Genomic DNA, 27767 nt, shown 5'->3' with positions numbered 1-27767 from the left:
TGTCAGGGAAAACCTAGAAAAGTCGGGGAATTTTAAAATGTAGAATTGGTAGACGCCCTGTGTATACCACACAAGTATCACTGAAAACATTTTATTTCAGGCAGGGCTTGCACCCTTTTTACATGTTTGGTGAAGTACGTTGGGGACGAAATGGGTACGAAAGAACTTCGGGGACTTTACGCGTGGCTTCCACCAAAGGAAACTTTTGTTTTTATTACTATTCGTCATTTTCCGATGTCCGTAAGACGCAAATATTTCGACAGTATTACAATCGAAAGTGCACTGCAAATTGAGCTGAACACTGAACAAACAGGATTTGTCAAGAAACATGCAAACATTGGCACAGTACTAGTTCTGCTGCTCTGTACACTTCCAGAAGCGTTGCCTCGTTACCAGAAAAAAAAAAAAAGTCACAATACTAATTTTTGTGCGGAACACTAATCGGACCGGAGGTGTGTGGATCAACGCCAAGCACAAATCCAAATTACAAACCAGGATTGTTCGCCTCAGAATACCTAATGAGAGCAATCACTCTATCCACCCTGTTATTCACACCAACAGCGAACAGATTCTCGTACATGCACTAAAACAGGAAAGTTAGGGCACCACTCCCCTCCAAAAATGTAAAAAAAACATTCACGAATCAGAATACATATGTCAGCAGAAGTGCCTCGAACAACGGCTACATTCCCGGCGTTTGTTACCCACACCGCAATACGATAGTAATAAAAAACAATTCTCAATCGCTGTCCGTTAGTTCCCACTCGCTGCATGCGCGCCTGCTGAATTCGAGACAAACAGAACACGCGACAACACCCGTTTTAGATAAAGAGGGGAGAGAAATGACGCGACAACGCTATCACCCAGTAAAGCACGCGAGAGAGTCACGCGGCGGAAGCCCGTCCAGCAAGCAAGCACGGTGCACATCATCGTCAGGCCTCGATGGTGGTGGCCAGTGGCGTCGAGTTCCCCGACGACGACACTGGAGTGGTGGCGCCGTTTGGGCTAGAGGGCGCTGTCGTCGTCGTCGTCGTCGTGACGATCGTGGCGGCCGCGGAGGACCCCGTCGAAGTTCCCGTGGGGGCGATGGTGTCCATGGGGCTTGACGAGCGGCCCGGCAACGACGACGTCATCGAGGCGGGGGGCGTGACGACGAGCCCCTCGGAGGGGGAGGGGGGCTTGCGCGAGCACGGCAACATGTCCGGCGGCACGTGGTGCATCTGGACACTGGGTGCGTGCACCAGACACTTGAGGTTCTCGGCCACGGCACGCACGATGGCTTCCAGGTACTGCTTGCTGTTGGCGTTCTCCTGCAGTGGCCAAAAGGAAGAAGGGGAAGACGTTCGGGGGAGGAGACTTTGGCAGCTCCCCATGATGCAGAGGCTTTAAAGGGACAGACAACCGATTTTTGTTGAGTACATGTTCTCTATCCCAAATGAAAGGGCATCCCTTAAAACACCTTAACGCAAAACGGTTTTGCAGATAACGCCCTAGAACTTTTTAAACCGGAATATTTAGATCTACGAGTCGTACGTATCCCCCCCAAGAATTATGCTGGCAACCACGACATACAGTAGTGCGGCAACAAACATTTGTCTGTATGCGAGATGAAAAGCGGTATTTAAAAATTTGTCTGCAGCTAAAGAAATTGTGAATTGCAGGCTTTCTTATTCCTTTACGGGGTTTTTTTAATGACTAGTCTATTTTGCTAGAAGGAGCCATCTGTTGAGATGGATGATAGGTAGAATGCTGGCTTCATGTTTTGGAGGTTGCCAGTTCAGTTTTCCCCGGGCACGTCTTTTTTTTTTTTTTTTTAAAGCTACCGTTAGCGTTTAGAAGAAAAACCCATGACGCAGGCCGAATCGTCAAAGCTCCTTCACTGGGTCTGCTTACTGACCGCTGCTGTTGACTTGGGGGGCGTGGAGTTAGCCACACTGAGAGCAACCCAGTGGCAGCAGGCGGCATGTCTCTAAAATTTTCAAAAGAATGTTTAATAATACGTACACACATACTTTATGTTAAAAGGTTCTCAATAAGTGAGTGAACGTTTCAGCAGTTTCAGTAGCTGCAAGGTTTGCAGGTCATGTGACCGGGACACATATTGTAGTGTCAAGTTTCTACACCACGAATCGCCACCCTTCATATTTTGGCAAGTTAGTGCCAAATTAAAATGATTTCCACCAACTTGTTTACAAATTGCCTGCGGTTACTCAACTAAATAAAATGCTGGCTTTCATATGAGCTATAGAACAAGTGCGCGGCGAAAATCGGTGGTCCGTCCCTTTCAGCATTTCCGCCATTACTGAATTTTCTCTTACCACGGCCGACGTTAAAAGCGAAGAATTTGAAACTTTTCAATATTTCTCATCTTTTTGGTGAAAACAGCCTTCGGGGATGGAATAACATTGAGTGAGTAACCAAAGGCTAGCAGGGCTTGTTTATGGGCCTTGTTACTATGAAGCAAACTTCACAAACACAGGACTAAAGAAGGGAGTTGCGTAAGACAAGCGCGAATGAACAACTGAGTGCAGTTGCCGCAGGAAAACATACCGTATTTACTCGCATAATCCTCGCACTTTTTTTTCGGAAAAGTCAATGCAAAGTTAGGGGTGCGAGAATTATGCGGGAAAAAAAAAAAATGCGGTGCACAGTGTTGCCAATTTGCCTTATGCCAGTCCCGCTAAATGTAGCGGTCGTTTTTTGTATAGGTAAGCTCAGTGTTGCCAACAGCAGCTATTTCTTTTTATTTTATTATTTACAACGTACACAGTCTCCCGTCGATTAGTGATCATGAAATTGCCGCCTTTGCTTTCTGGCGTGCGCCCTATCTCGTCGTCGTATGTGCGTGCCCTGCTCCAGTAACGCACGTCGAAGTCGGTGACGCCGAAGTGCCTGCCTGCGGCACGGTTGCCGTGTTCGATCGCGTACTCTTTCGCTTTCAATTTGAAAGCGGCAGTGTAGCTGGCGTTCCTCCCCATGGCGAAGCGGCACCAAGGACAAGATCAAAAAGTTCTCAAAACAGCAGCGAGCTATCCACCACTGACGCGAGTGACTCACTGACTGCTGCCGCTCAACGGCGGGACCACGACGGCGACACGACGACACGACAGCGGGCTGCGCGAACACCGTCTAGTTGCGCGCACGCGAAACATGCGCAAAACCGGCTCAAGGACAGTGTGAGTAGCGTGTTAGGGCGCCTGCTAGGGAGTAGCCATGCAGGTTGTTAGGGCGCCTGGATGGCCTTGGATACACAGCGCTCTCCGCTGAACGGAGAGCCGGCGGGGGAGGGCGCGTGTTGGAGAGCGCATGCACCATGCGGGTTTCGCGAGCGGGCAACTTTCGCCGCTGCAAAGTTGGGGGTGCGAGGATTATGCGAGGAACCAAAAAATTCAAGTTTTGGTGGCTCACATTAGGGGTGCGAGGATTACGCGAGTGCGAGGATTATGCAAGTAAATACGGTACTAGCAATGAAAAGAAAAAATTGACACATTTTCAATATCGAGTCGCCTATCGCATGTCGTTATACCACAAACCAACACGATATATACACTATCTCCTTGTCAAGACGCGGTACAGACCATAGAGTTTCATACCAGGCGCTGCATTCGCGGGCCGCCGTAGGCGGCACCATTGCAGCTAGCGACGTTTCTCACCTCCTTGGCTTGGTTAGCCACATGGATTCTTTTTCGTCTCGAAGCCAAAATCAACAAAAAGGGGTAACATTGTTTTTTTGTTCATCTTGCATGAAGCTTCTAAATAATCCCTGAAAAACACAACTTTCTGGAGCTTAAATTTTATAATAACAAAACAAATTCGGTTAATCTTCTGCAGCAATATTGTCGCATATTTTAAGCCGGAGGCAACTTTTCAGCCTGTTCGTGAGCCATGCCAAGGACAAGTGGAACGTGCCTTCCCGGTACATGACGGAACGCTCGCTGAAGCGTGGCTCCCCTAGACAGTGGCGCCAGATTTCCCTCTAGTGTACATTAGTATGAAACTCTACGGCACAGATGGTTCACCAACACAAGTATTTCCCCTCGTGTTCACCGCAGAAATTTCACAAATGTCGTGAGCTCCCCTGGTCAGGCAACCGAGTGAAGATCGCACACTCACTGCAAGACAGAGCACAGCCGCAGGAAGAGCGATGCATTGACAGCGAAACAATGCATCGCTCAAACAATCTGAGGCACCGTTCAAAATACGTGAGGCAGCACAGGACGTGGCTTTATTGGGGGAACCTGGCTCTGGATGAGAGGGCCCTGGGCAAGAATGGAGAAGGCCGAAGATGCTGATCACAGGGTGAGAGGCGAATAAGAGTTTGGAAGCATGTGGCGCTGGTGCAGAGCCACCAGCAGCACATAGCCTTCAGTAAAGAACCACCACAAAGTGGCTGGATGTTAATGTCTGCGCCACCTTCGCTGCCACCAGTGCTTACAATATTTCCCCTACAGAGCACACGTAATTACAGGTTGACTAGAGCTTTCGCGCAGGCAGAATTGAGAGAGAGAGAGAGAGAGAGAGAGAGAGAGAGAGAGAGAGAGAGAGAGAGAGAGAGAGAGAATTACTGTTTTGTTTTGCTGCAATTCTGATGGTTCAGAAAAAGAAAAAAAAAAGCCTCGCTGCTTTAAAATGGTTGGCCACTTGCCTCGCATTTACAAGGCCAACTGCAGGGCCTGGATGACAACAGCCTTGTTCACTGAGTTCTTGAGACACAGCTTGACCGAAAAATGGGCAGCCCAAACAGAAATATCAGTTTAACCGTGGATAAATTCACCGCCCACCCGAAAAATGCCACCCTCTAAAACTTTAAGCTCGTCTTCTTGCCCCCGAATACGACGAGCCGTCTGCAACCGCTGGACGCGGGCATCATCCGGAGCACACAGTATCACTTCAAGAGCCTCTTGGTGTGTCATCTGCTAGCAAAGCTGGAGCGAAAAGATGTGGAGCTCAACATCACCATCCTAGATGCGATCCACTACATCACAATCCCTTGGGATTGCGTCTCGCCAACTGACCATCGCCAACTGGTTTGCGAGGTGCGGCGTTGGCAAGCCATCTGAAGGGCAGATTTTTCTATGACCTTGGAGAATCTTGTTTGTGCAATTAAGACTGCTGAACAAATTCATCGCTGAGAAACACTGCATCACTGAATGCTGACGTCGACAACTACACTTTTAGTGCCGGCCCATGGCACATCACTCCTGCCCTTGTCTCGTCACCGTGGAACAAAACTTGAGAAAGTTTTCTAATATTTCGCGAGTTTTCTCGGGGAAAAAAGCATCTTTCGCAGCTGGAATGGAGATGAGTAAGTTACCAAAGGCTAGTTCTTCCAAACCGAACAATGTTGTATTTTGTTTTCGCAGCACCTTTAGCATTCTGAATAGCACCAAAAGTGCCGAACTTGTACCCATCTTGGAACGAAATGTTCCGAAGGCAGCACCGCAACGGCCTCCCGTGCGCCCAGACGTCCTCCTCCTCCCCCTCCCCCCTCACCTGCCGAGTGACCACCTCGGGGTGCAGGGTGAAGTCGGGGGCGAAGTACTCGAAGTACTCGTTGTACGGGATCTCGGAGCTCACGGGCTCGTCCAGGAGCAGGGCCGTCTCGTGGGTCCAGGCGCGCGCCACGTTGCGCACCGTGTAGCCCCCGCCCCCCAGCACCAGCAGGGGGAGCCCCAGCTCGCGGATGAACTTGACGCACTCGCCGTGGCCGCGGATGCTCAGGTTGAAGCAGCCCAGCCGGTCGCCGGCCAGCGAGTCCGCCCCGCACTGCAGCACGATGCAGCTGGGCTGGAAGAACTCCATCACGCTCTGGATCACCGGCTTGAACACCTGCAGCGTCGGCAGAATGGAGGGGGCGGCGCTGTCAGCGGAGGAGACGCCCTCGAATGGGTGCTACAGGGCGGTTACTCCCAAATGGGAGTAAACGACAAACGAGTAAACAACGAACGACAATGCCCCTCTGTCCGTCAGTCGTAACGTAATCTCTGACCAAAACAGCCTTACTTGATTCCCCGTTGCAATACAAGGTATGGACTAAAGGACGAGACTGTACTAGGTTCCGGCTGCATTCAACCAACTCCGTGGCGACATTTCTAGTGCAAATTCAATACACAAACTAAGTTTTTCAGGAATAGATACGAAATGCACTGCCAGCTTCTCCCACTCTGTAAGTATTTGCCATGTATCTTTACAAACGCTTCAATTGCTCAAATTTGTTGCTCTCTTATCTGCTTTTGTTTTGCCATGCACTTTCTTAGTGTGTCCGGCTTCTATGATTGCCGGGCTCCGTCACTCAAGCCCTCCATGGCTTTACCAGGCCAAACCTTTTGTTTTGTTTTAATTACAAGTTAAACGACCTCATCATTATGTCATATTTGGTGTGTCACACTGTTGCTCCATGCGAAAATGGTATTATCAAAAAGGCCGTAGGGTGTTATATTTTCTCGCAAGACTGGTGATAATGCGCCTGAAAAGATGCCTTTTGAGCAAAGCATTCATGTGATGTAGGAAAGCTGAATTCGAAGGAACTCTCCGTACAGTGTTTCATAGCAAAACATGGGGTTTTAGGATGGTATTCAAAGAAACGCTCGAGAGCCTTCTCACTTTCATATCCGACTGATTACGTTTCCTTCTGTCTTTCCAGAAATGCTTGTGAGCGGAACAGCTAAGCCGCCTCTAAGCGCTTGGTGTACAGAGCTGCTTCTGCATTTATCAGACAAGTTCCATTTGGGAGACTCTGCGATTGTAATGCAAAACTGGCCAGGACGGCTGACTAGCCAAATTTTTAGGGACTATAAAAAAGCCGTAGCAACTTCATGACTGCTCAATCCAAAGCCGCAAACCGATCCGAAGTGACAACTGGCTTGTGTGCACTGCATGCAGGAAAAGAACATGAAAGGAAAAACAAAAAAGCCTAAACAAGGAATGAATGCAAAAAGTAAAACAAAAACTTTGCACTGCTGTGGGTGTACTCCAGAAGACCTTCAAAATGTCCCGATTACTTTGCTTTCCCTTCATGGCATTGAAAAATGGCTGCTTGTTGCGGTGATGAGAAGCCGCAAAAGATTGCTGCATGTCTTGAGATTGAAAAATAACTATCAGTAGTAGTTATGAAGCAATAGGAAAAGCTTGTGTCCTCATCCCCATACCGTGCACAGAGTATCCGTGAAGTAGGCAGAAACTTCACAAATGCACGCTTGACGCAATCAACAAAACCAACAGCGTTGCTACTGTTTACACGCAGCCTCTTTCGTAGTGACATGGTTACCGTAAACATGACTTTACTCAACCGTGTTTCTATCACTGCACTGTGTTTGCGATTCTTTGATTGAAAAAGAACTGGGAACATTTAGGAATTTTACATGCCCTCATCCGTAAAATTGTTACGGACTGACGCTGTGAAGTTTCTTGACTCTGCAAACGCCTTCTCATCAAGGCACCACACTGCACGGTGATATGGCATGCCAGGGAGACCAAGTCACCCGCCGCGGTGGCTCAGTGGCTAAGGCGTTGTGCTGCTGAGCACGAGGTCGTGGGTACGATTCCCTGCTGCAGCGGCAGCTTTTCTGATGGAGGCGAAAAGCAAAAACACCCGTGTGTGCGAGATTTCGGAGCACATTAAATATCCCCAGGTGGCCAAAATCAATCTGAAGCCCTCCACTACGGCGCGCCTCATCGCCTGCGTTGCGTTGGCGCGTTAAACCCCACAATCAATCAATCAATCGGGAGACCAAGTCCACTGACAAACAAGCAATTTTAGTTTCATGCTGCATCTAGCCAATTCCGATGTGCACCATTTCACATAGCAGGTAACAACAAACGTACAGTGAAATCTCGGTGATACGAATTCGGTTGATACGAATTTCATTGTGATACGAATTTTTAAAATTCCCCTGCGAAAATGTATTGCATGCAATGTAAAAAAATTCGGATGATCCGTACGCATTTACCACTCCGGTGCGGGTGATACGAACACGGGAGCCGCGAGCAGACGACTGCGGCGTGGACGGGAGTTTTGGTGCGGCCGTGCGGCCTTGGTTGCGCGCGGGCACAAAAGCATTGAGCGTGAATCGCATGGAGCGTTTTCTGCTCGCGAAAACGCGCCGCGCACGCCACAGGCGCGCTGACCCTGCCGCGTAACCACCTGCACGCGCCGCGGTCGGCGGCGGCAACATGGCGGCGGCTTCGGCCGCGAAGTGGTGTCGGGAGTTCGATCGACCGCTTCGAAGCGCTCTCTAAAATATCGCTCAAGGCACGCACAAAGTTGCTTGAGCGGTAAAGGAGCTGTGAAAACGGTACTATAAAACATCATCCGCGCCGGTAGTGAAAGCGCCCATTCAATGTCTGCTGGAGTGTTAGGCCTAAACATCTCCGGCTGGGCCACCGGGCTGTCCGGAGCGTTTTCAAACTGCCGCCATGAAGAGCGCACCTCGCCATTGGCGCGCGTCGGGCGTCATTTTCCGAGCGAGGTAGCATCTGTCGCGGGGGCGAAATCGTCAACGCCGACGCGCATGAAACGCATGCGGTTCGCGTGCGCACGTCGCGTCGAAGGTGAGCGCGCGTTCTTTTGACTCCCGCGTTGACGATTCGGGCCGGCACCCCGGCGCCAGCCTCTGCTGGGGTGGTACCTCTGCCCACGGCCGCGTGCGCGAGTTGGTATCGACACAGCGCACGCCACCGCCCTAGCCCGGCCGTGCTCAGCCTCGGTTGCCGCCAACGTTGCCGCGAACGGCAGTGGGAGGAGCCTCATGACTTGTGCCAATGGGGAGACGTGTGCCTCATGGCGGCAATTTCGAAGCGCTCGCAGCAGCTTTCTGGGCCACCTCCGCGGCGCATATTTGGCGCGGATGATATTTTATAGCGCAGTTTTCTCCCACTTTGCGAGCTCTTTCCCGCATGAGCAATTTAGTTTACACCTTGAGCTGCCTTTTAACAAAAGGTTACAAGCGGTCGCTGAAGCTACTTGCACCTCTTCACGGCAACAGCCGACTCCATGTTGCCGCCGCCTGTCACATGCGCGGCACTCTTCCATTTTTTCTCGTTTTCTGATGATACGAATTTTCGGGTGATACGAATATTTTTGCCGCCCCTTGAGATTCGTATGACCGAGATTCCACTGTATGTTGAAAGAGGAAAGTAAAAGCCGAGACGCACACACCGTAGCGTTGATTTGATTGACTGATTGTAGGGTTTAACACGCCGACTCAACAAAGGCAGTGAGGCGCACTGCAGTGGAAGGCTCCGGATAAATTTTGACCACCTGGGGATCTTTAACGTGCACTGAAATCTCGTACACACAGGCGTTTTCGCTTTCCGCCTGCATCAGAAAAGCGGCCGCCGCGGCCAGGAATCGAACCCGTGACCTCGTGCTCAGCAGCACAATGCCTTAGCCACTGAGCCACCGTGGCGGGTCACACCGCAGTGAACTGGACCAACTGGTACCATTTGATTCTATTCTCCAGCTACTGTTTTACTTGTGTTTTCCCTACGTCTACATTTATAACAATGCGCATGTAACTGGATCACAGGTGTAAGATGCCGGCGTGCTTGCGTGTGGTGTTCACTTGGTCCCAACTGACGCATTAGCCCGGAGAGTGACGTATCGCAACACTGCCTGCTTTGTAGAACACTGGCGTGTATGAAAGTCCTCGAGTGGTTGGTACCTGGAAGTAGGAGGCGTCGTCGATGCCCTCCTTGAGGGGGACGTTGACGGAGTAATAGCGGCCGCTCTCGGCGCCCAGCTCATACATGTCACCCGTGCCAGGAAAGAAGTAGTTGCCGTATTTGTGGAACGACACCGTCATCACCCGGTCCGTCAGGTAGAACGCCTCCTGCACACACACAGCAACAACACGCTTGTTGAAGCAAAAGCTTTCTCAGTGGGATTGATGGCGTACTGTAAAAAAACTGCTGCGTTTCCCCGTAGATCGGCTGGTCGACCGAAAATCTCTGGTAAGATCCCAGACACATGACGCATGCGTGAAACCAGGCTTCCATTGTGTCGAAACGGTCACTTGAATATCACGAAAAACGAACGCTCTTAGATAAGATGTTACACGCATCGATCATGAATAAAAAAAATTCTAAAGCCGTACCACTCAATGTGAAAGCTGTGGGAAGTGCAGAGCAGTGATTCGCCATAATGGGCTGCAGCGCCATTATCCGCTCACTGCTGCATTTCAAATTTCCCGCCTTTGCAGTGCTCGCGCACCCCCTGCCTGACACTGCGCCAGCGGGAGTTCTGCTCCTTTTGCGTTTGCTTTAATTTCGTATGCTGGAGCTGTTTTGTGTCATTTCACACGTAATTTTTTTCTTGCACGATTGGAGCCTTTCTGCGTCATTTCGAATGCGCCACTTTTTTCTTGCGCGGCTGGAGCCTTCCTGCGGCATTTCGAAAGCGCCATTTCTGCCTTGCGTGGCAGATAGGGGGTACACAGATAGGGGATCTACACAGAAGGCAGATAGGGGGTACACACACTGGGTAGGCTGCCAACAACTTTGATTCCTTTTCCGTTGAGACGAGCGAAAAGTGGTTCAGAAGCGAGACAAAACCGTGTAGTCCAAGGGGCCATGAAGACAAAATGCAAGTCTGCTTCAATTAAAAAGGAGTGCTTCTTCGTCCCAAAAACAGTACTAATACCAATTTCACCACAGCCTTCAACGAAATAATCTAAATACGTATTAAGGAAACCCAATGAAGCAAGTCGCTTTCCGGCAACTCTTCTGTGTCACCACAGAATCTTGTTTGTGCAATTTGCGGCCTCCGACTAAAGCCATCGCCAAAATACATGACTGGGCAATCGCAGTGGCGCCTCTAGCTCTGTTTGATCGTATCGCTCGAATGCTAACGTGCAGGTAACAATCTGATCACCATGTTCTTGGTGCTGGCCCACATTATATCACTGCAGCATGAAATTTGAAAGCTTCTCGATATTTCTGACATTTTTTCAGTGGATCCCTTTACACGGTGTCCTGCATAGAAGACTGTCTAAGATGCGCACTGGGTTAGAACAAAGGCACGGAGATGAGTTTGCTTCCCCACGAAGATGAGAGGGGGTAAGATGAAACCTTGGAGAACGCCCGAGAGAAGGAGCGAACAGGCACCTGCACGCCGTCGCCATGATGGATGTCGATGTCAATGTAGAGCACTCGCGGGTGGTACTTGAGGAGCTCCAGGATGGCAATGACGATGTCGTTGACGTAGCAGAAGCCCGACGCCTCGAACTTCTTGGCGTGGTGGAGACCGCCCGACCAGTTGATCGCGATGTCACAACACTGCACCGGGCAACAAGGAGACGACAAGCTCTCAGGTCACAGGGGTTCGTAAGACTCGTGAGCAAAACCCAGCCATCTTGTTCTGTCACAAGCTTTAAATGGACTTCATTGTAGTATTGTCAGGTTTTGTACAGTGCAGCGGTCACGAATGAACTACAACCTTCGGATGCCTTAAAAATTTTCTTGTGTCCTCGTTTCATAGGTGCAAATGAAAGCCCACCTTCATTAGCTGTTTCATAAGGAAACGTTCCGAAAGGCAGACCGTAAAAAAGTTAAACGCAGCACTGTCTGAGGTCATGAAGTGGGAAAAACACTTTCCAAGGTTTCAAGTAAAAACACTGCAAGGAGAGAGGGGGGGAGGGTGATACAAAAATTTAACTGTTACAGTTTGCACTGGGCCAATAAGAAATAGCACCTACAGAAAGCAGTATGAACGCACATTTTAAAGGAAAACCAGCATGCAAAGAAACGAAAACAGGAGAAAAGGTAGGAGAAAAAGTAGAATCTCGATGATACGAGTTTTGTGGGTTGGCAAAAAAATATTCGTATCAACCGAAACTAGTATGAACCAACACAGACCAAAAAATTTAGCATTAAAAAAAGTTTTCGTTTATTCCCTTCCTTACTTTCGCGGGAAGAAATCCGTGATTTTTTCTGCCTTTTCTTAACTACTTCGCCGAGTAGTCCTTTCTGGAGCGCGTGAAACTTTGCCCTCATCTCCTCACTGATGGTGCCCAAGCTCACTACATGCCGCTTCAGTCAAGACAAAAACCGCGTGTCGCGTTCTTGCACGCGATTCGCGTGCGTCGGCGTTGTGTGTGCGATCTTTTCACGCCCGCGTCGATGATTCCGTGCCCATGGCAGGTTCTGCCTCGCGTGACGCGCGTGGCAGTGGGAGGACTTAGACAACCTGTGCCAATGGGGAGGCGCATGCATCACGGCGGCAGTTTCGAAGCGCTCGAGACAGCCGGCTGGCTTCACCAGAGATGTTTAGGCTTACTACCCCAGCAGGTATTTCATGGGCGCTTTCAGTAGCGGCGCGGATAATGTTTTATACTACCGTTTTCGCCCACGTTCTCAGCTCCGTTACCGCACAAGCAACTTCGTGTGTGCCTTGAGCAGCAGTTTAAAGAACAGTCAGAAGCGGTCGCTCGAGCGCCCCACACCACTTCGCGGCCGAAGCCTCCACCATGTCGCCGCTGCCAGCCACGTGCAGCGTGCGGGTGGTCCTGTGGTGGCGTCAGTGTGCCTGTGGCATGTGTGGCGCATTTTCACGAACAGAAAAGAACTTAGCCTGGCCATTCCTGGAATAAGAGGGGAGAGAGAGCCCGTAAATCACTGTCGCTTGCTCGCGCGGCAGTCGGGCACCTCGCCGGCTCGTTCATATTAACCGCCGGCCGCGCAGGTCCGTTCGTAACAGACAAAATTTCGCAAACAATGCAAAATTTTGCAAACAATGAAATTTCGCCGGGCCTTCTCAGAAATTCGTATCATCCCAAAATTTGTATCACCCAGAATCGTATCATCGAGATTCCACTGCATGTGTATTTTTCGTAAAAAGGCTGTGTCTATTTCTCACCATTTTCGTTTTCTGCCTGCTGATTTTCTTCAAAAGTGATCACACACCAACTCACACAGCTTGCCATGTTTGTGATCACACCGGATCTGGCTTAGGCCACACACACATCTGTGTGCATTTTCTGGGTGGAATTTCACTGTATGCTATTAACTCTTTCGCTACCACCGGAAAATTGACTAATTTTAGGGGTCCAAGAAAACATTTTTTTTCCTGCTAAAAAATTGGTTAGGCACTAATTGCAGGAACCCAAAATGCAGATTATTTAACGGCTTTTCCAATAACACCAGTTTTTTAAAGGTTTTTATATATCACAGTTGTAAAAAAAAATATCAAAATCAAAATTTTTGTGAAGTTGTCGAAAAAAATGATAAAAAAGGAGTTGTGTTTATCAAACCACCGGTAGTAGAAAAAAATTACAATATACATTTTGTAGGGAAACATTTCAAAAACATGCCCTAGAAAAAATGTCAACTTGCGCGGAACAGTTTGTCAGATATAAAAAAAAATGTTAGCATGCACGGTGCTTGTGTCATGCGGTGAAGCCCAACCTCCAATTCAAAATGTGCAATTTCGGGTGGTTTCCTGGAATAAACCTGACGGTTTGTCATTATCAGAGGCACCAATTTGCCCCCACATAAAGTAAAAACATCATGTCAATGGCTGACTTTTCATTTACAGCGAGCACAATATTTAGTACTAGCACGCGATGCGGAAAAAAACATGCATGAAGTTGAAAACGGAACGCCGTGGCTGATGCTTGTTGTCGTTCACGGTCAGTTATCTCTCAAAACATAAAGCTGAGCTTTATTATCATCTTCTTACTCGCAATTGTAGCCTTGCTCGCAAAAATGAGGTACGATAAGCTAGAATCGTGCCCTGCGATCTTTGGCCGAGTAGCAGTTGCGCGATGAAAAAGATCAGCACAACAAGCCTCCTCTATTGCAGCGCCACCTAACATTTTTCAAATAAAACAGTACGAAAACTTATCGGAGACTCCGTCCGAATAGACAGTTCAACTAAGCAGCAACATTAGACACCCGGATATACCCTCGCATGGAAACGAAACTGGAAGTCGAACAGCTGGCAGTGTAAGGCCGGTTTGAAGCGCTGTCCTCGGCGGAACAGATATCTGGCCACTGGGTGTGATCTTTTGACTTGCATCTGAAGTTCTTATCGCAGAAATCGGGTTAGGGTGGGGGAAATCAGGAGCGCCGTGCTTTGTTCGAGGATCGGTCGCAGACGCTCCAGGCGTTATGGCAGGTAGCCTTGAAGTTGGGTAACTGTGTAGTAGCGCTAAATATGAATTTCGCGATGCAGAAACGAAACCGAAACTGTTGTAAACTGTTTGCGAATGGTCCTGGGGTAAGTAGAACTACCACAGTACTTAGAACAATGTGCGCAAAGGCAATAAAACTGCCTAAAATCATAAAGTAGCTTTGCAACCAGGCACTGCTTGACATTTTCAGCCGATTTCTGGGATTATTACTGTCAGAGCGCGAACCTGACGATTGAAAATCGTTTGCTAGTTCCCCATTCACGCCCTGATAGCAAAAAACAAGCGCTGGTGCAGAGTAATTACGAGTTGCACGCATTCTTCGTTGGTAGCAGTGACGCGCGATGACCACGCCCCTTTTCCATACCCAGGTGATTCAAAAGTGTGTCAAAAATCCCGTTTACATAGCAAAAATGAAAACAAAACTGATTTTGAGAGGCCATTTTCTGATCTAACTCCGAACAGCTTTACTTGTTCGAGAAATGCCTGGAACACTATGAAAAGGCGCTCCCAAAAGTACCGATCAAATTGATCGATTTTGATAGGCGCAGTAGCGAAAGAGTTAATATGCTTGTACAGTAACACCTCACCAAGCCACCCCCAACAACGAGGCCAAAACACTGCACACAAGTGCTACCAAGTGTTCGCGTATAATTTTTTTATCAATTGGCACGCTATGCCAAACAAATTGCCGCCCTAAACTCAAGGGAGAACACTGGTCTTGAGGATTGAAAATTTCCCAAGAAATCATTTTTCTGTATAAACTTTATTGGCAGTCTACAGGTTGCAAAGAATGTACCTGCAGAATATTATAGCTGTGCTGTAAGTATTTACAAGGCTGTCACCCTTTAAGCCACCTAAATGACCATTTTCGCCGAAGTTTACAAACTTCGTGCATTGTTTTCACAGAACCAACCGTTTTTCCCGTGACATCAACAGTCAAGCACGATATCTTGGGATGTACAGGTCAAATTTGTATCATTCTTGCTGCATTTGAAAGCCTATTAAAACTGAACAGTGCAGTAAAACCACGAAAATTCAGAATTCCGTTTTGCTAGCACAAGATCTCGTGCACTTCCTCTTACGTGAACATTGGCAATGCATGACCCGACATTTAATAAATTCACAGAGTTTGCAGGAAAAATGCTAAAATTACTGCTCTGGCATAGCTGCACTCCCTGTTGCTTCTATAGTCCATAGGGAGGAAGAGTATTAAATTATTTCATAGGTAGATAATGAAAAAATTACACGAAACGGAATGGCCTAACCTGTTACACCACACAGACGAAAACTGACTGCATATTTGTGCAAAGGATGCTAAATTACACTTAATGGCTTAATAACAGGTTAAAAATAAACAAAAATATCCTCAAGACTACTGTCCCCCCTTAAATGTTTTCCTTGCCATGACAACTGCCTGAAAAATGCTTCAACAGCGACCGCCAAAACCAGTCCAGACTGAAGCAGCCGATTAAGTCTTTGCTTCCTGCTACCATTTTTCTTTTTGTCTCTGTGTTGGCATCCTTTAACTCTCGGGCGGGGATAATTCGTGATCAGTGATTCCACCTAATTTTTGCTTCCAGTCTGGTCAACAAAAAACTGCGATGTTGCTCGCGCTCCTTCAAGCTCTGGGGGGAAAAAATGCTCATCGCGGATTCACTGGGCACTGGAAGATGCTGGACACTGGGTATCTTTTGTGCATGCAGGGGGGGAGGCCAAGCCCCCACCAGAATTTTTTATTGGGGGAAGGGGGGGTGATATACAGGACCACTAACATTACCGAACATCAATCAAATAGCAACACGACTCTTTTTATTTCGCAAGCTACGCCCAAACCATATCCTGCTTGAACGTCTGCTCTCAACACGATAATCAGGCATTTCGCAATTTTCTTGTGAAAAAAAAATAATAAAAAGAAAAAAAAGAAAAAAGAACAAAACAATTGTACGGCCACGCACAGTTCAGCAAAGCATCCTGAAGTTATTTTAAATGTTGGATTAATCTTTTTCTTAGGTTTTTTTTTTTATTTCACTGTGTTGAGTATTTTTTTTTACTTTTTTCCTCCTTTTGTGCTGTTGTGTTGTCCCTCTACCTTTTTTGGCAGTCTCACCGCCCCCCCCGACTGTCAAAACAAAACTCTGAAGCACTACCTCGTTTCATTGTTGGATGAACCCATTCTTTTGTTCTTTTTGTTCTAGATCGCAATACTTGTGAGCAAAAGGTATCCGTAGAAGAGGTGTACTTTTGATTTCTGCAGTCTATGAAAGGTTCACCCCTGTCTACACCCTACCCACATATCTGACGGCTTACTTGCACCTGAAACTAGGTGTTGTTAAAGATGCAGCCGTTCTTGCAGCGTCACACGAGCAAGAACACGGCCAAACTTCGGCCACTTTACACGGGCCAAACTTCGGCCACACTAAGATGGCCGAACTCCGGTGGCACTCACGTCGTTGTTGAGCTTGACGGCACCCTCCAACGATGCGCCCGTGTACATCGAGCAGAAGTCGTACAGGCCGTAGAACACGGGGCTGCGAGTTTGAGAGAAAGGCAGGCAGAAATCAGCGCTGGAAACACACAAGCAGTGCCACAATGATGTTCACCTCAAAATAAGAGTTCTCAGTCTGCTTTCCGGTTCAATTAGAGATCTGATTTCCGTGTGTTTTTTTGGGGGGGGAATTTGACAGTTTAATATTAATAGCACATGTTCTGTTAGAGCAGCACAGCATATTTTCGGGCTTTTCGCCGGCTCCCAAAATTGCTGACCTACACATTCGCACAGTCCAGCAGCGGCTAGTAATTAATAACTGAACTTCACTGTCATAATCGCTGTGGCAAGAATCGTGCACATTAGGTTCCGGAGAATGTTGTGTTTGTGTGTGTGTGTTTTTTTTTATGTTCTATTCCCCTTCGAGGAGGGGAGCTGAACCCTGCGTTAACTCTAGGCACTAGCACTCTAGCACTGGTGTGCTAGGTCAACCAGCATAACGTGCAACAAGAAAATGTGCAAGGCAACGAGAGAGAGAGGCAAATCCACCAAGCAAAGAAAAAAAAAATTATTACGAACACGCGGCAGGTCATCCGGACAATGAGCCCACATATTTGAATCGGCTCACGAAGTCGTGACGGCCTTGAAGAGAACGGCGCCATTCCATCGATGGAAAAAAAAAAGTTTGGAAAAGCTAGCAACGGTGGACGACGTGAAAAAACGTGCACTGTGGCCAGATGTTTGTGACAACAAACAATACGCAGCTGCTGACATTTGCAAGAACTGATAACGTAACAATGACAAGTTTCTTTGCATGTTTGGAGCTCCCTGAAACGTCATACTCACAGTTTTGCCACGTAGACATGCCCTGTTTTATAAACAGGCCTCACACTACTGTAGCGAGCGTACGCTATCTGTGCATGCTTTTCAAATCTCCGCAAACCACTTTTCTGTACTTCGTCTGTTATTCTTTGCTGCCTGACGTCAGAGGTCCCCCTTTGTCACAGCACCAGGATAGAGCTGCATACGATACTTTCGCTCGTATAACCTGCACCAAAAGTTCAAAAAATTCAGTGGCAAAGTAGGGATGCGGATAATACGCAGGGTTTTTCCTTTAGCGCAGCTTCACGGCAATGCGCGTTGGGCCGTGAGGCTCATACGCAGTCCTGCTGACTAAGCCTTCCATGGCAGCGATTGCGCAAAACATACAAGGACAAGGTAGACCTTGTGTACAGTAGTGAGGACTGTGGCTCAAGTGATAGCTCTAGTGAGAGCAGTGACACTGAGTGAATTATGACTTTCGCCTTGCAGTCAGTGTATTCTATTTGCTAAATATACGCTTTTTTTGCGATGTGTTGCTTGAGCAATAGCTTTGCTGCAGCCTTTCCTGTATCAAATGTGCAGGCAATATGCGAGGATTTTTTTCTTTTGCGGCGGGCTGAAAGTGGGGGTGCGGATTACCGTATTTACTCGCTTAAGGGGGGACACTGGTCTTGAGGACCGAAAATTTGCCAAAAAATCAATTTTCTGTATTAATTTTATTTGCAGTCTACAGGTCCCAAAAAATGTACCTGCAAAATATCATAGCTGTATCGTAAGTATTCACAAAGATGTCTCCCTTTGAAGTCGCCTAAATGACCATTTTTGCCTATGTTTGCAAACTTCGTGCCCTGTTTTCTCAGAACCATTTTTTTTCCCACATGGTCAGCTGTCGGGTACAATATCTTGGGATGTACTGGTTCGATTTACGTCATTTTTGCTGCATTCGAACACTTATGAACTGAACAGTGCAATAAAACCACAAAATTACAGAATTTCCTTTTGCTGGCACAAGATTTTATGCAGTTAGTTTTACAAAAACATTGTAAGTTGATGATCTGACATTTACGAATTTTACAGCGTTTGCAGAAACCATGCTAAATTTACTGCGTGGTATAGTTACACTCCCTGGTCCTTCTAGAGCACAAAGGGATAAAAGCTATTTGAAAATTTCATAGCTACATAATGAAAAAATTGCCCGAAACGGAGTGACATAACATGTTGCACAACTCTAAACTTACACCCCATAGACGTAAACTGACTGCATATTTGTGCTTAGGGTGTTGAAATACACTCAATGTGTAAATCTCAAGCACATAGGTGAAAAAATAACAAAAATGTCCTCAAGACCAGTGTCCCCCCTTAATGAACCCAATTGGGGGAAGGGTTTATTATGCGGGGAAAAATTTAAACAGATTTTTTTAAAGTTGGAATTTCATACAATAAAGCTGCTAGCGCTATCAGAGCCTTACCATTTTTGTAAAAACATGTAGGTTTGTGTAATTAAACTTCTTTTTTATTTCCAACATGCTAGTGGCCCCCTACACGCCATGGAGCTGTCCTCAAGTTGCTTGCGGCTTCACATTCGTTCTCGGCCCGCGGCGCACCATCTTCCACGCCGTCAAGGCGCTCTAAAACTTTTTTTTTCCCACACCAGAAAACTTCGCTTCTTTGGGGCCACGAAACACACGGGGATCCCTGTTTATCGCCCAAAAACGTCTCGCATGCACTGGGTCAACACTGAAATGCCACCCAGCCCTGTTTCCCGGTTTCCCTGTGCATCAACGCATGCTCCACTACCTTCAGTTTAAAATTGGCTGTGTAGCTCACATACTAGCGCGCTCCAGGAGTGCAAAAAAAGGTAAGAACACAGCTGAACAACAAAACCACGGAGCATAATGGCAACATCGCGGAACAGCAAGAGCAGAAGAGTGCGGAGTATGTTTAGTGCTTTGTTCGCACGCCGCTAGAACCAGCCGGTACAGCAAAGAGCAGGGAAGGAGTGCGGAGTACGTTTTGTGCTTTGTTCGCACGCCGCAATGTTTTCGTGGCGCAAGAAGGTCCGTTTTTGTGTTCAGCAGGTGGCGCTACGCAACCGCGCAATTTTTAATTGTGAGCCACGGCATTCGCACTCCAGCTACCGTTGAGATTTCTTTTTGTTGGAATGCGTTTTTAGCATTTCTGTGCGTACTGTAGCGTGATATCAAGTTGCTCCGATCGTTTACGACATCAGCAACCATGCTGAGATAAAAGCATATTCCCGCTACCATTTGCTATTCAAAGTGACAAAAAAAGTAAATTCTCAAGAAGAAAAGTGGGGGGAGGGTTCATTACGCGAGTAAATACGGTATATGCAGGGCCGGGTTATAGGTGCAAAAATACGTTATCCGAGCGCTGCTCCGTCAACTCAACAGACGGGCAAGCGAGCAGCCAACCGCACCCACCAGTCGTCACCGACGTTGAAGTGGCTGAGGCTCTTGGTGAAGGTCTGGATGTTCTGGGGCGTGACGCGCTCCAGGAAGTCGATGTACTCCTCCGAGTGGAAGCGGCACATGTCGTGGGCATTGGCACGGTACGGCCGGAATACCTGCAACCGCAAAAAGGGAGACGTCTTGTTGGGAGCCAGGTAGCACCTTGCGATAGGAACCACAGTTGCGAACAATTCGACAGGAAGAGGAGGAGGGTTGCAACGAAAAGCTGCGTTCTTACGACACACTTTTACCGATCGTGTTCAAACATCACTAGAGGCTCTGACTACTTGGCCGCCGTAAATGCGCTGTAGCTAATTTACACTGAAATTCCAAGGTCGCAATCCTGAATTGAAGCAGAACTCCCGCTGGACACTAAGTCTTTGAAGCTGATAAAATCGATTCTTTGTCACCACACCCCATGTAGAGTCCTTATCAGGCCAAGCTTCTGCTCCATTCTCATTTATTTACCTATTAGCTTTCCCACTTATTTATTCGATTCCTACACTGAATATATTTTTACCTATCGAATATACTTTACATCTTCACCTACCAAAAGGGAAAATAAACATCCTGGTATGTGCACTTTCATAGTTTGAAAACTTACGCCTGTTCTTAGGCTGCCAGCAGGCACTAAAGTACTTGCTTGTGAGCCGTAACCAGGCACATTTACTCTGGATCCGATCTGCTGTCATTGGTAATATTTTGACAGCTTCATCACGATGTTCCAACAGTCCCTTGGCGCTTCATCTTGGGACGGCATAATGTGCCTCACGGTTCGCTACATCCCTCAAATATCCGGTAGAAGGATCGACAATGGGGCTAGTTGACAGTAGTTCTTGAACACCTTGACGTAGTGCAGACTCGAAACAAACGCAAGACAAAGAAAATAAATGGATAGCTGCACTGTGGTCTGTCTATTTTATTCTTCTTGTGTCCACATTGAGTCTCCACTATGTCAAAATGTTCACATATCGATTTAAACATTCCCACTTATTATCAAACTTCTCACAGCCAATTACAGAGCTCAGTGAAAACGGGTAATGCAAAATAAGTGATGTACGTGCGAATTAGTTAACCCAGCACATTCTTGCCAGACCATCCGGCTTCGAGTAGAGCACGTCATATAGGTGGTATTCATTGAAAAGTTTAGCTGTCAATTTCTTCGCTTGGAAACACTGCAAATGGCCACAGACATGGCCGATGCGCCACGGACATGGCGCAGCTTGGGCTACTGCACCCGCACGTTGAATAAAAAAAACACCGGCGTGCGTCGTCTGCTCCGTTTCAATCCGATTCGCTACGGTGGCGTCAACAAAGATGTTATTAATCGCACTCACACTGGACTCGATGCAATCAATACTTTGCGTTCGGCGAGGTAGAGTATGTAACGTGCAGCACGGTCATGCGCTTAGCATGGACAAGTACCGCCATCCCACGGAGCCCGATGTAACGAGTGATGGCGCACTCACACGGTTGCCTGCATGCGCGCCTCGCCAGTGAATACAAGCAATAGATGTTACATTATATCTGCCTCTTCTTATCTACACGCTTTCTAAATTAAACTTTAGCAACTGCAATACAAACAGTCCAAACCTCACTATAACAGAAATTTAACAGTGCAACAGATTTTACTTTCTTACAACCACCTCTTCTTATACCCACTGTATTTATGTGCTACCAATATTACGAAGGGAAATCACTATTATTTCATTATACACATTACTTCGTTACAGCCCGTTCTATACTGTGTCTGTTCTGTACAGCACTGTTTGATTGTACTAGCAGTTTTCGGGGCGAAGCCCTTAGGTGCTCGGGCTGTCAGCGTCTCCAGTCGTCGTCGTCATTTCATGTAGTCACGGTACTAAAACACCGGGACACTCGTTTTCCGACGCCTCGCTAGCAAAGCTGAATACCTTTACCCACCCAACGGCCTCATCTCCGTGGGAAAAAACATGCTTCGTCCCTCCCCAGGTTTCACGTTAGTGGAGATGGCCCGAGATTTTTACGTTTCTTTCGTTTGCTGAACCACGCAGCTACCAACTGCTTTCTCGCAAACCCCTTACCCCGTTTCCAAGTGATACCAGGAAAGTTAGTTTAAAGGTGAAGGTCGTCACCGAGTGCCCACTCACCTGCATCTTCTTGTACAAGCCATAGTGCATCACCAAACTGTGCGTCACCGACAGTCGCTGCGGCTTCATCGGGTGACCCGGACCTGGTAGCGAAAAAAAAAAAAAAAAAAAAAACAGTTTAGGTCCGAATAACCGACAAACTAACGACGTTGCCAAGCGCGTGGAACAAAAGATAACTCTGGTTTCTGCTGATTAGGATCATGAAAAGCACTTTTCATCAACTCGGGGACTGATTCAGACCTTGGGACCTTGTGAAAGTGACCAGACAGACCAAAATGTAAGAGATACCTGAGCGGTTCTAGTACGAAGTATATGAGCCGCAGTTAGTGACGAAACAGACTTCAAAGAGCGCAGTTTATGGTAATTCCAATTGACATTCGACTCATTAAACGAATGGGAAGTCAGGTCTTGTCAGCGCCGATCACACTTTCGAGCAATTAGCTTCCGATCTTTTCCCGAGGTTCCCGAGGTCCCCGCGGATAACAAGGGTCCGCGTTTTTCGCGGCTTCTGGGTGTGGCAGTGAGTCCTGCACCTACCGTAGTGAAAGTTCCCTACGTCCGGGTCCCAAAAGTACATCACACTTTTCTTGGACATCACGAAGACGGCAGCTCCATAACCTCAACATGACAACGACGCTTCCATGGCGACCAGACAGACGACCAGGAGATCGTAGGGCAGCAGACAACTTGCTGAAACAACAAATAATTATTAACTATGCTATTTTAACTAACTGAGCATTATTTTTATCAAAGCAATTTGAGTGCTGAAGTTTTAAAATATTTTTAATGTTTCAAAATTTTTTAAGCTTCGCAGCAAACGCTATCTCAGCACCAGCGCCAAATTTGAAGTTAATTTATTACCTCCATGGAAGTTACTCTAACCATGCATCGCAGCAGCTTATTTCCGTTAGTTGCATTGAGTGCTGTAATGTTTACGTCTATAACATTGGCAAATATTACAAAAATTAGTCAAGGGAACGGCGTAAATCACAAGTAAAAGGAGCGGCACCAGGCATCTTAGGATGTAGACAGGCAGCTTCCTAAATCATATGGTACAGTGTTCTGAATAGTCTAGTACACTGTACCTATGGAAAGAGAGAGAGAGGGGCACACAGTTAACCTTCAACGCGCTTCCTAAAGCTCTGAGGGATGGTGTCATACAGCAGTAGATCTGTGGATTCTTAGCCATAATGGTGCTACGAAAAGCATTGTTATTTTGACGTTTTGATTCTAAAAACGTTGACCAAAGTGTCATTCGTGTAGTCAACAATAATTAGGCATCATGTGTGTTTTAGGTAAAGTTCAAATGAATGGCGTTCGTTTCTGAATTAGTGTTCAGACTGTTTGAAGCTAATAGAATGGTCACATTTTGTTCCGAAATCGGCTAAAATAATCCTTCAATGGCAATGATTCCTTAGCCCCCCCCCCTTTTTTTTCGCGTTACCCGAGCACGGGTTGTCCCCCTTAGGACCGATCCCTGCGGTTGCCCATTTTAGATATATAATGACTTTAGTGGAATAATTGTTTTTAAAGCGAATGATATAACGCCTCCGCAGCAGGTTCGGTGGCTGCAAGGGTTCGTCGAAAATTGTGTAAAATAAGTTATATGTGAATTAGCTTATAACAGCGTGTCCATTAGCTAAGACGTAACTACGACTGTAAAATTTGGGAAACGAATTTCGAGAACTGCCCAGGACAAAGCAAATATTTATTGAATTTCCGTGATTCCCATTCGAGCCGACCATTCGAAAAAAAAAAAAAGAGTAAGCTTGAACACAAGGATAAGTTCACCAGGAAACGTAAACGCTGTCTAGCCCCGCGTGAAAGGGCGTATTGAATGCGTAATATTAGCAGCCTCCCAAACATCAGCGAAATGGAATGCACCTATAAAACTACACGAAATAGGGAGCATCAACATCTGAATGCGGACGCTGGGATGAGCTCTCCTAAAAGGCTCGCGCTCCTCAAGAACGAAACAGGTGAGACTAGCGCGCATAGGTTTTTTGGCAAAAAACTTCATTCAAATCTGGGCAAATAAAAGTTCTCCAATCAGTCAGTCCTGCCCTGGTGATGGTAGCCACCACAGAATTCTAAGAATGTCCCTTATTTGTCAGTTCATACGTGATGAGGTGTCCAAAAAATGTGCACATGTTCCGACCTACCTTTGAGCCACCTCTAAAGAATGAGCATGCACTCATCAGATATCCCTCTCGCGTGGCTTGTACTGTAAGGCGCTTTCCTGGTCTCTCAACCCCACACCATTTTCGTTTATTAATGACCATCTGCTCACCACCATCATCATGATCATCATCAGCCTGGTTGTGCCCACTGCAGGACAAAGGCCTCTCCCAAAGGTCTCCAGCCACGCCTATCGAATGCTAGCTGCGTCCACCCTTTCCGCCAAACTTCTAAATCCCATGAGTCCTTGGCCGACCTCTATTGTGTTTACGGTCCATTGGCAGTTGCTCCGTTAAACGGGTGGTCCACCCTTACGCGCATGACCTATCCCTCCAATGTCCATTTTCTTCGCCTAGTTTGAGCTAGAATGTCTTCCACACCAGCCTGTTCCCTAATCTATGCAGCTTTTTTTCATCCCTAAACGTGACCCCTAGCATTCTTCTTACCATAGCCCGTTGGAACGACCTAAGCTTCCTTTCAAGTTATTCAGTGAGACCCCAAGTTCCCGTAAAAAAGAGAAGGGCGCAGGGCTGGGCAGTATCGCGAAACTAGGATATCGCGATAGTATCTCAGAAATGCTTTTGAGTATCTTTATTTCAATATCGAAATACACTTAAAAATGCATTTGTATCTCAGTAGTGGAATACTCTTACGGTGTGTCGGATATATTGCGATACTGTGGCATGTACCAGTATCTTACTGCATTTATTTTCGTGACGTAGATGTCCAAGCTTTTTTTTTGCTCGGTTGGAGCTATACCGCCTGCTTTCCTATACCCTCACTCAGTTTGACATCTCCTTGGCTTCCTGGCAGTGTTAGCTTGAAACGCCAGACACAGTGCCGATGAGGCAGCCGGGTAGATAATTGCCACCACAAAACGTGTGTGTGTTCTGGCTCACGTTGGTTCGGGTAGTCACTCAAAGGAAATCACAGGATTTGGCCCACCAAAGCGCCGATGGGATGCATGTCAGTCGGGTAGGGAGCAGTGGAGATCAATGGCTTAACGCGCAATCCTTAAGCCTCAATGAACGCTTCACATTTCAAAAACTTGTTCTTGCGGGCGGCCGAAAATTATGGACTCGTGCGATAAGGTGTCATCAGCTGCAATGAACCACGGCTTCTATGACTTTGAAGATGAAGACTTGCCGACACCAGGACGGTCAGAGCAGATGCACGTTCAAGCGGAAGTCTTTCAATACCTCGATGACCTGAGGAAGGATTTTGCCGTGCTGGAGGACCTTCCAGCCATGAAGGCGACGTTTTCTTGTTATAACACTAACTTGTACTTTTCTACAGCGGCAGAGACATCTCACGTTAGCAAGCCACAGGCTCAGACCAAATCGACAATGTCTGGAAGACATCTTGTTTGAGAAGCTGTCAAGTGCCATTAATGTTGTTTTCTCATGTGGAGAGTGAAGGTATGTAATTCTCTTCGAGATTCAGTTGTATTAGTGACTCAATTTTGTGCTTGTATTAATTCTGAATGTATTTCAGAACTTGAGGTCATCGAATTAAATGAAGTATGTCAGTATCTGTATCTTTTATCTGCATTCCAGAATACTTTTTTTCTGTGCCTGCAATAGTACGATGTCTGAAATGTTCCGTTGCGTTAAACTTCAATGTATTTTAGTATCTGTATTTCAGGCGTCCAATGCATGTGTCGCAATATTTGTATTCCAGAACACATTTCAAAGTATCTCTGCCCAGCTCTGGCAATGTTAGGTTGCTTTGGCACATGAATGGTAACGATACCAAAACAACAGAAAATATAGCGGAATCAGTAGTGTTCCAAAATAATTTTATTTACAAAGTGTCCTCGTTAGACTGGTCGGCTTCCGAAGAGCCACCCAGCTTTACTGCGGCCTTAGACAATATTTCCCCTTCTCATACCAAACAGTTGAAAAACGAAGAAACTACTCTGCATAGAATCCACCCCAATTCTTTCCCTGTCCCCACTTGGCTCCACCATGATGTATTCAACTGAATACCAGGGAGAATACTAGGTGTTCGTGAGCCTTCATTGTGCATTCGCTGTGTTGCTAAGAGGATGGGAAGCAACATACACTGGGTGTACCCATTTTTAGCCTGATAATTGTGTGATATTCCCCTAAGAGGTTGTTAAAGGGTGTTGTGGGCTACTGCCTTCAACATCAGCACCTCCGACATGCCCAAAAGTTGCACTCCAGTGGCTTGCACTACTACCAACCTTCCTTTTAGGGGCTGGGGCTGTTGGCATCTCCTGTCGACGTCGTAACTGTCGTTTGTCTCATGTAATCACGGTACTAAAACACCGGGGCACTCGTTTATGCCTCGCGCTAGAGAGCTTCGTGCTTTAAAGACTTGAGACTTTTACAGCAAAGCTGTATACCTCTACCTCCCAATGGTTTCATCTCTGTTGGCAAAACACCAAGGCACCAAGAATACACTTACACACTGCATGCTTCGCTCCTCCCCAGGTTTCACGTTAGTGGAGGTGGCCCAGGATTTTTCGAGTTCTGTTCGGGTGCCGGCCTTTGGGGTTCGGCCCCCGAGCACCATTCTGTTTTGCTTTGGACCCATTCGAACTTGCTTAAACGGGTTCAAATGGATTCAGAGAAAGAAAGCAGGAGAGTTTTTTTGTCTTACTTTCTTTTGTGCATGAACTCAATGAAGCCATTTCCTGTGCCAACTAACATTCTTATTCTTTGCCAGGTATTTCTGGGGCTACACCCCAAGTGACAGATTTGATGCCTTGGACCTCCATAGCCACGTATCGATGAACTCATAGAGGCACAGCAGATAGCACAATTTGAAATACTCCAAAACCCCATATGGAGTGCCACATTCTAAGAGAATTTCGAATCCCCTACAAGTTGACACAAGTAGAATACATGCATGTGCCCGTTGTACTACGAGCACAACTCGCACTAGTCCACTATCCTGAAACATGGATCCGACAAACAAGAAGGCCAGGAGAACGGCCAGGGCACAGGCCCTTACGAAACAATAGGGCAACAATCCTGAAACCGTATTTGTAGATTCAGCGGACTGTCCCTACAACGTCAGGTCCCCGGTGGTAGTGAACCACACAGGACAAACCCTCTCTTCAGAGAGAGTACTTACAAAAAATACATCTGCGCAACAGTTAGCAATCACTCTTGAGATCACCACAATTCGAGCCAAATACATAATCGGGTACCCCAAAGCCCCCACACACAGCTACAACAAAGGATGGATTTCACAAGTTGCCGCAAGAATACTTTTAAAGCTACGAGCACCGGACTAGAAAACAACTCCACTAGTCTAGATTCCCGAACACGAAGTGCTATGGGGCAACAAACACACCCACACAGCTGCTTGCGAGATCGTCACCCGAGCAGTAGTAAACCCCTGTGCAGTGACATCAGCAGTGCGCTGGCACAAGTTCGACACCCTAAACTCGTACAAACCAAACTTAGCAAGTGCGAATTCCCAGCTGCCCACTGCACGTTCAACACTGCACAAGCCAAGGAAACTCTAAAGCACCACCTACCCTTTATAACCCAGTGGCCTATGGCCACTTCCATTCAGAGATATT

At 47.1% G+C, this 27767-nt stretch overlaps 1 protein-coding gene across 1 annotated transcript; it reads right to left on the bottom strand.

Moving 5' to 3' along the window:
• Window positions 1-75: 75 nt before the first annotated feature.
• LOC144162385 (histone deacetylase 3-like) lies at window positions 76-22719 on the bottom strand. Its single transcript, XM_077692888.1, has 8 exons — window positions 22571-22719; window positions 22034-22116; window positions 19878-20020; window positions 16576-16657; window positions 11104-11274; window positions 9663-9830; window positions 5494-5829; window positions 76-1310 (listed from the first exon to the last, which is right to left on the bottom strand). The coding sequence occupies exons 1-8, from the start codon at window positions 22626-22628 to the stop codon at window positions 933-935; spliced, it is 1419 nt and encodes a 472-aa protein (XP_077549014.1). The 5' UTR covers window positions 22629-22719; the 3' UTR covers window positions 76-932.
• Window positions 22720-27767: the final 5048 nt, after the last annotated feature.

Source organism: Haemaphysalis longicornis, unplaced genomic scaffold (assembly GCF_048455015.1).
Source record: "Haemaphysalis longicornis isolate Haplotype H1 unplaced genomic scaffold, Haemaphysalis longicornis Haplotype H1 scaffold_12, whole genome shotgun sequence".
NCBI lineage: Eukaryota > Metazoa > Arthropoda > Arachnida > Ixodida > Ixodidae > Haemaphysalis > Haemaphysalis longicornis.
This window is presented reverse-complemented; position numbering and strand designations above follow the sequence as displayed.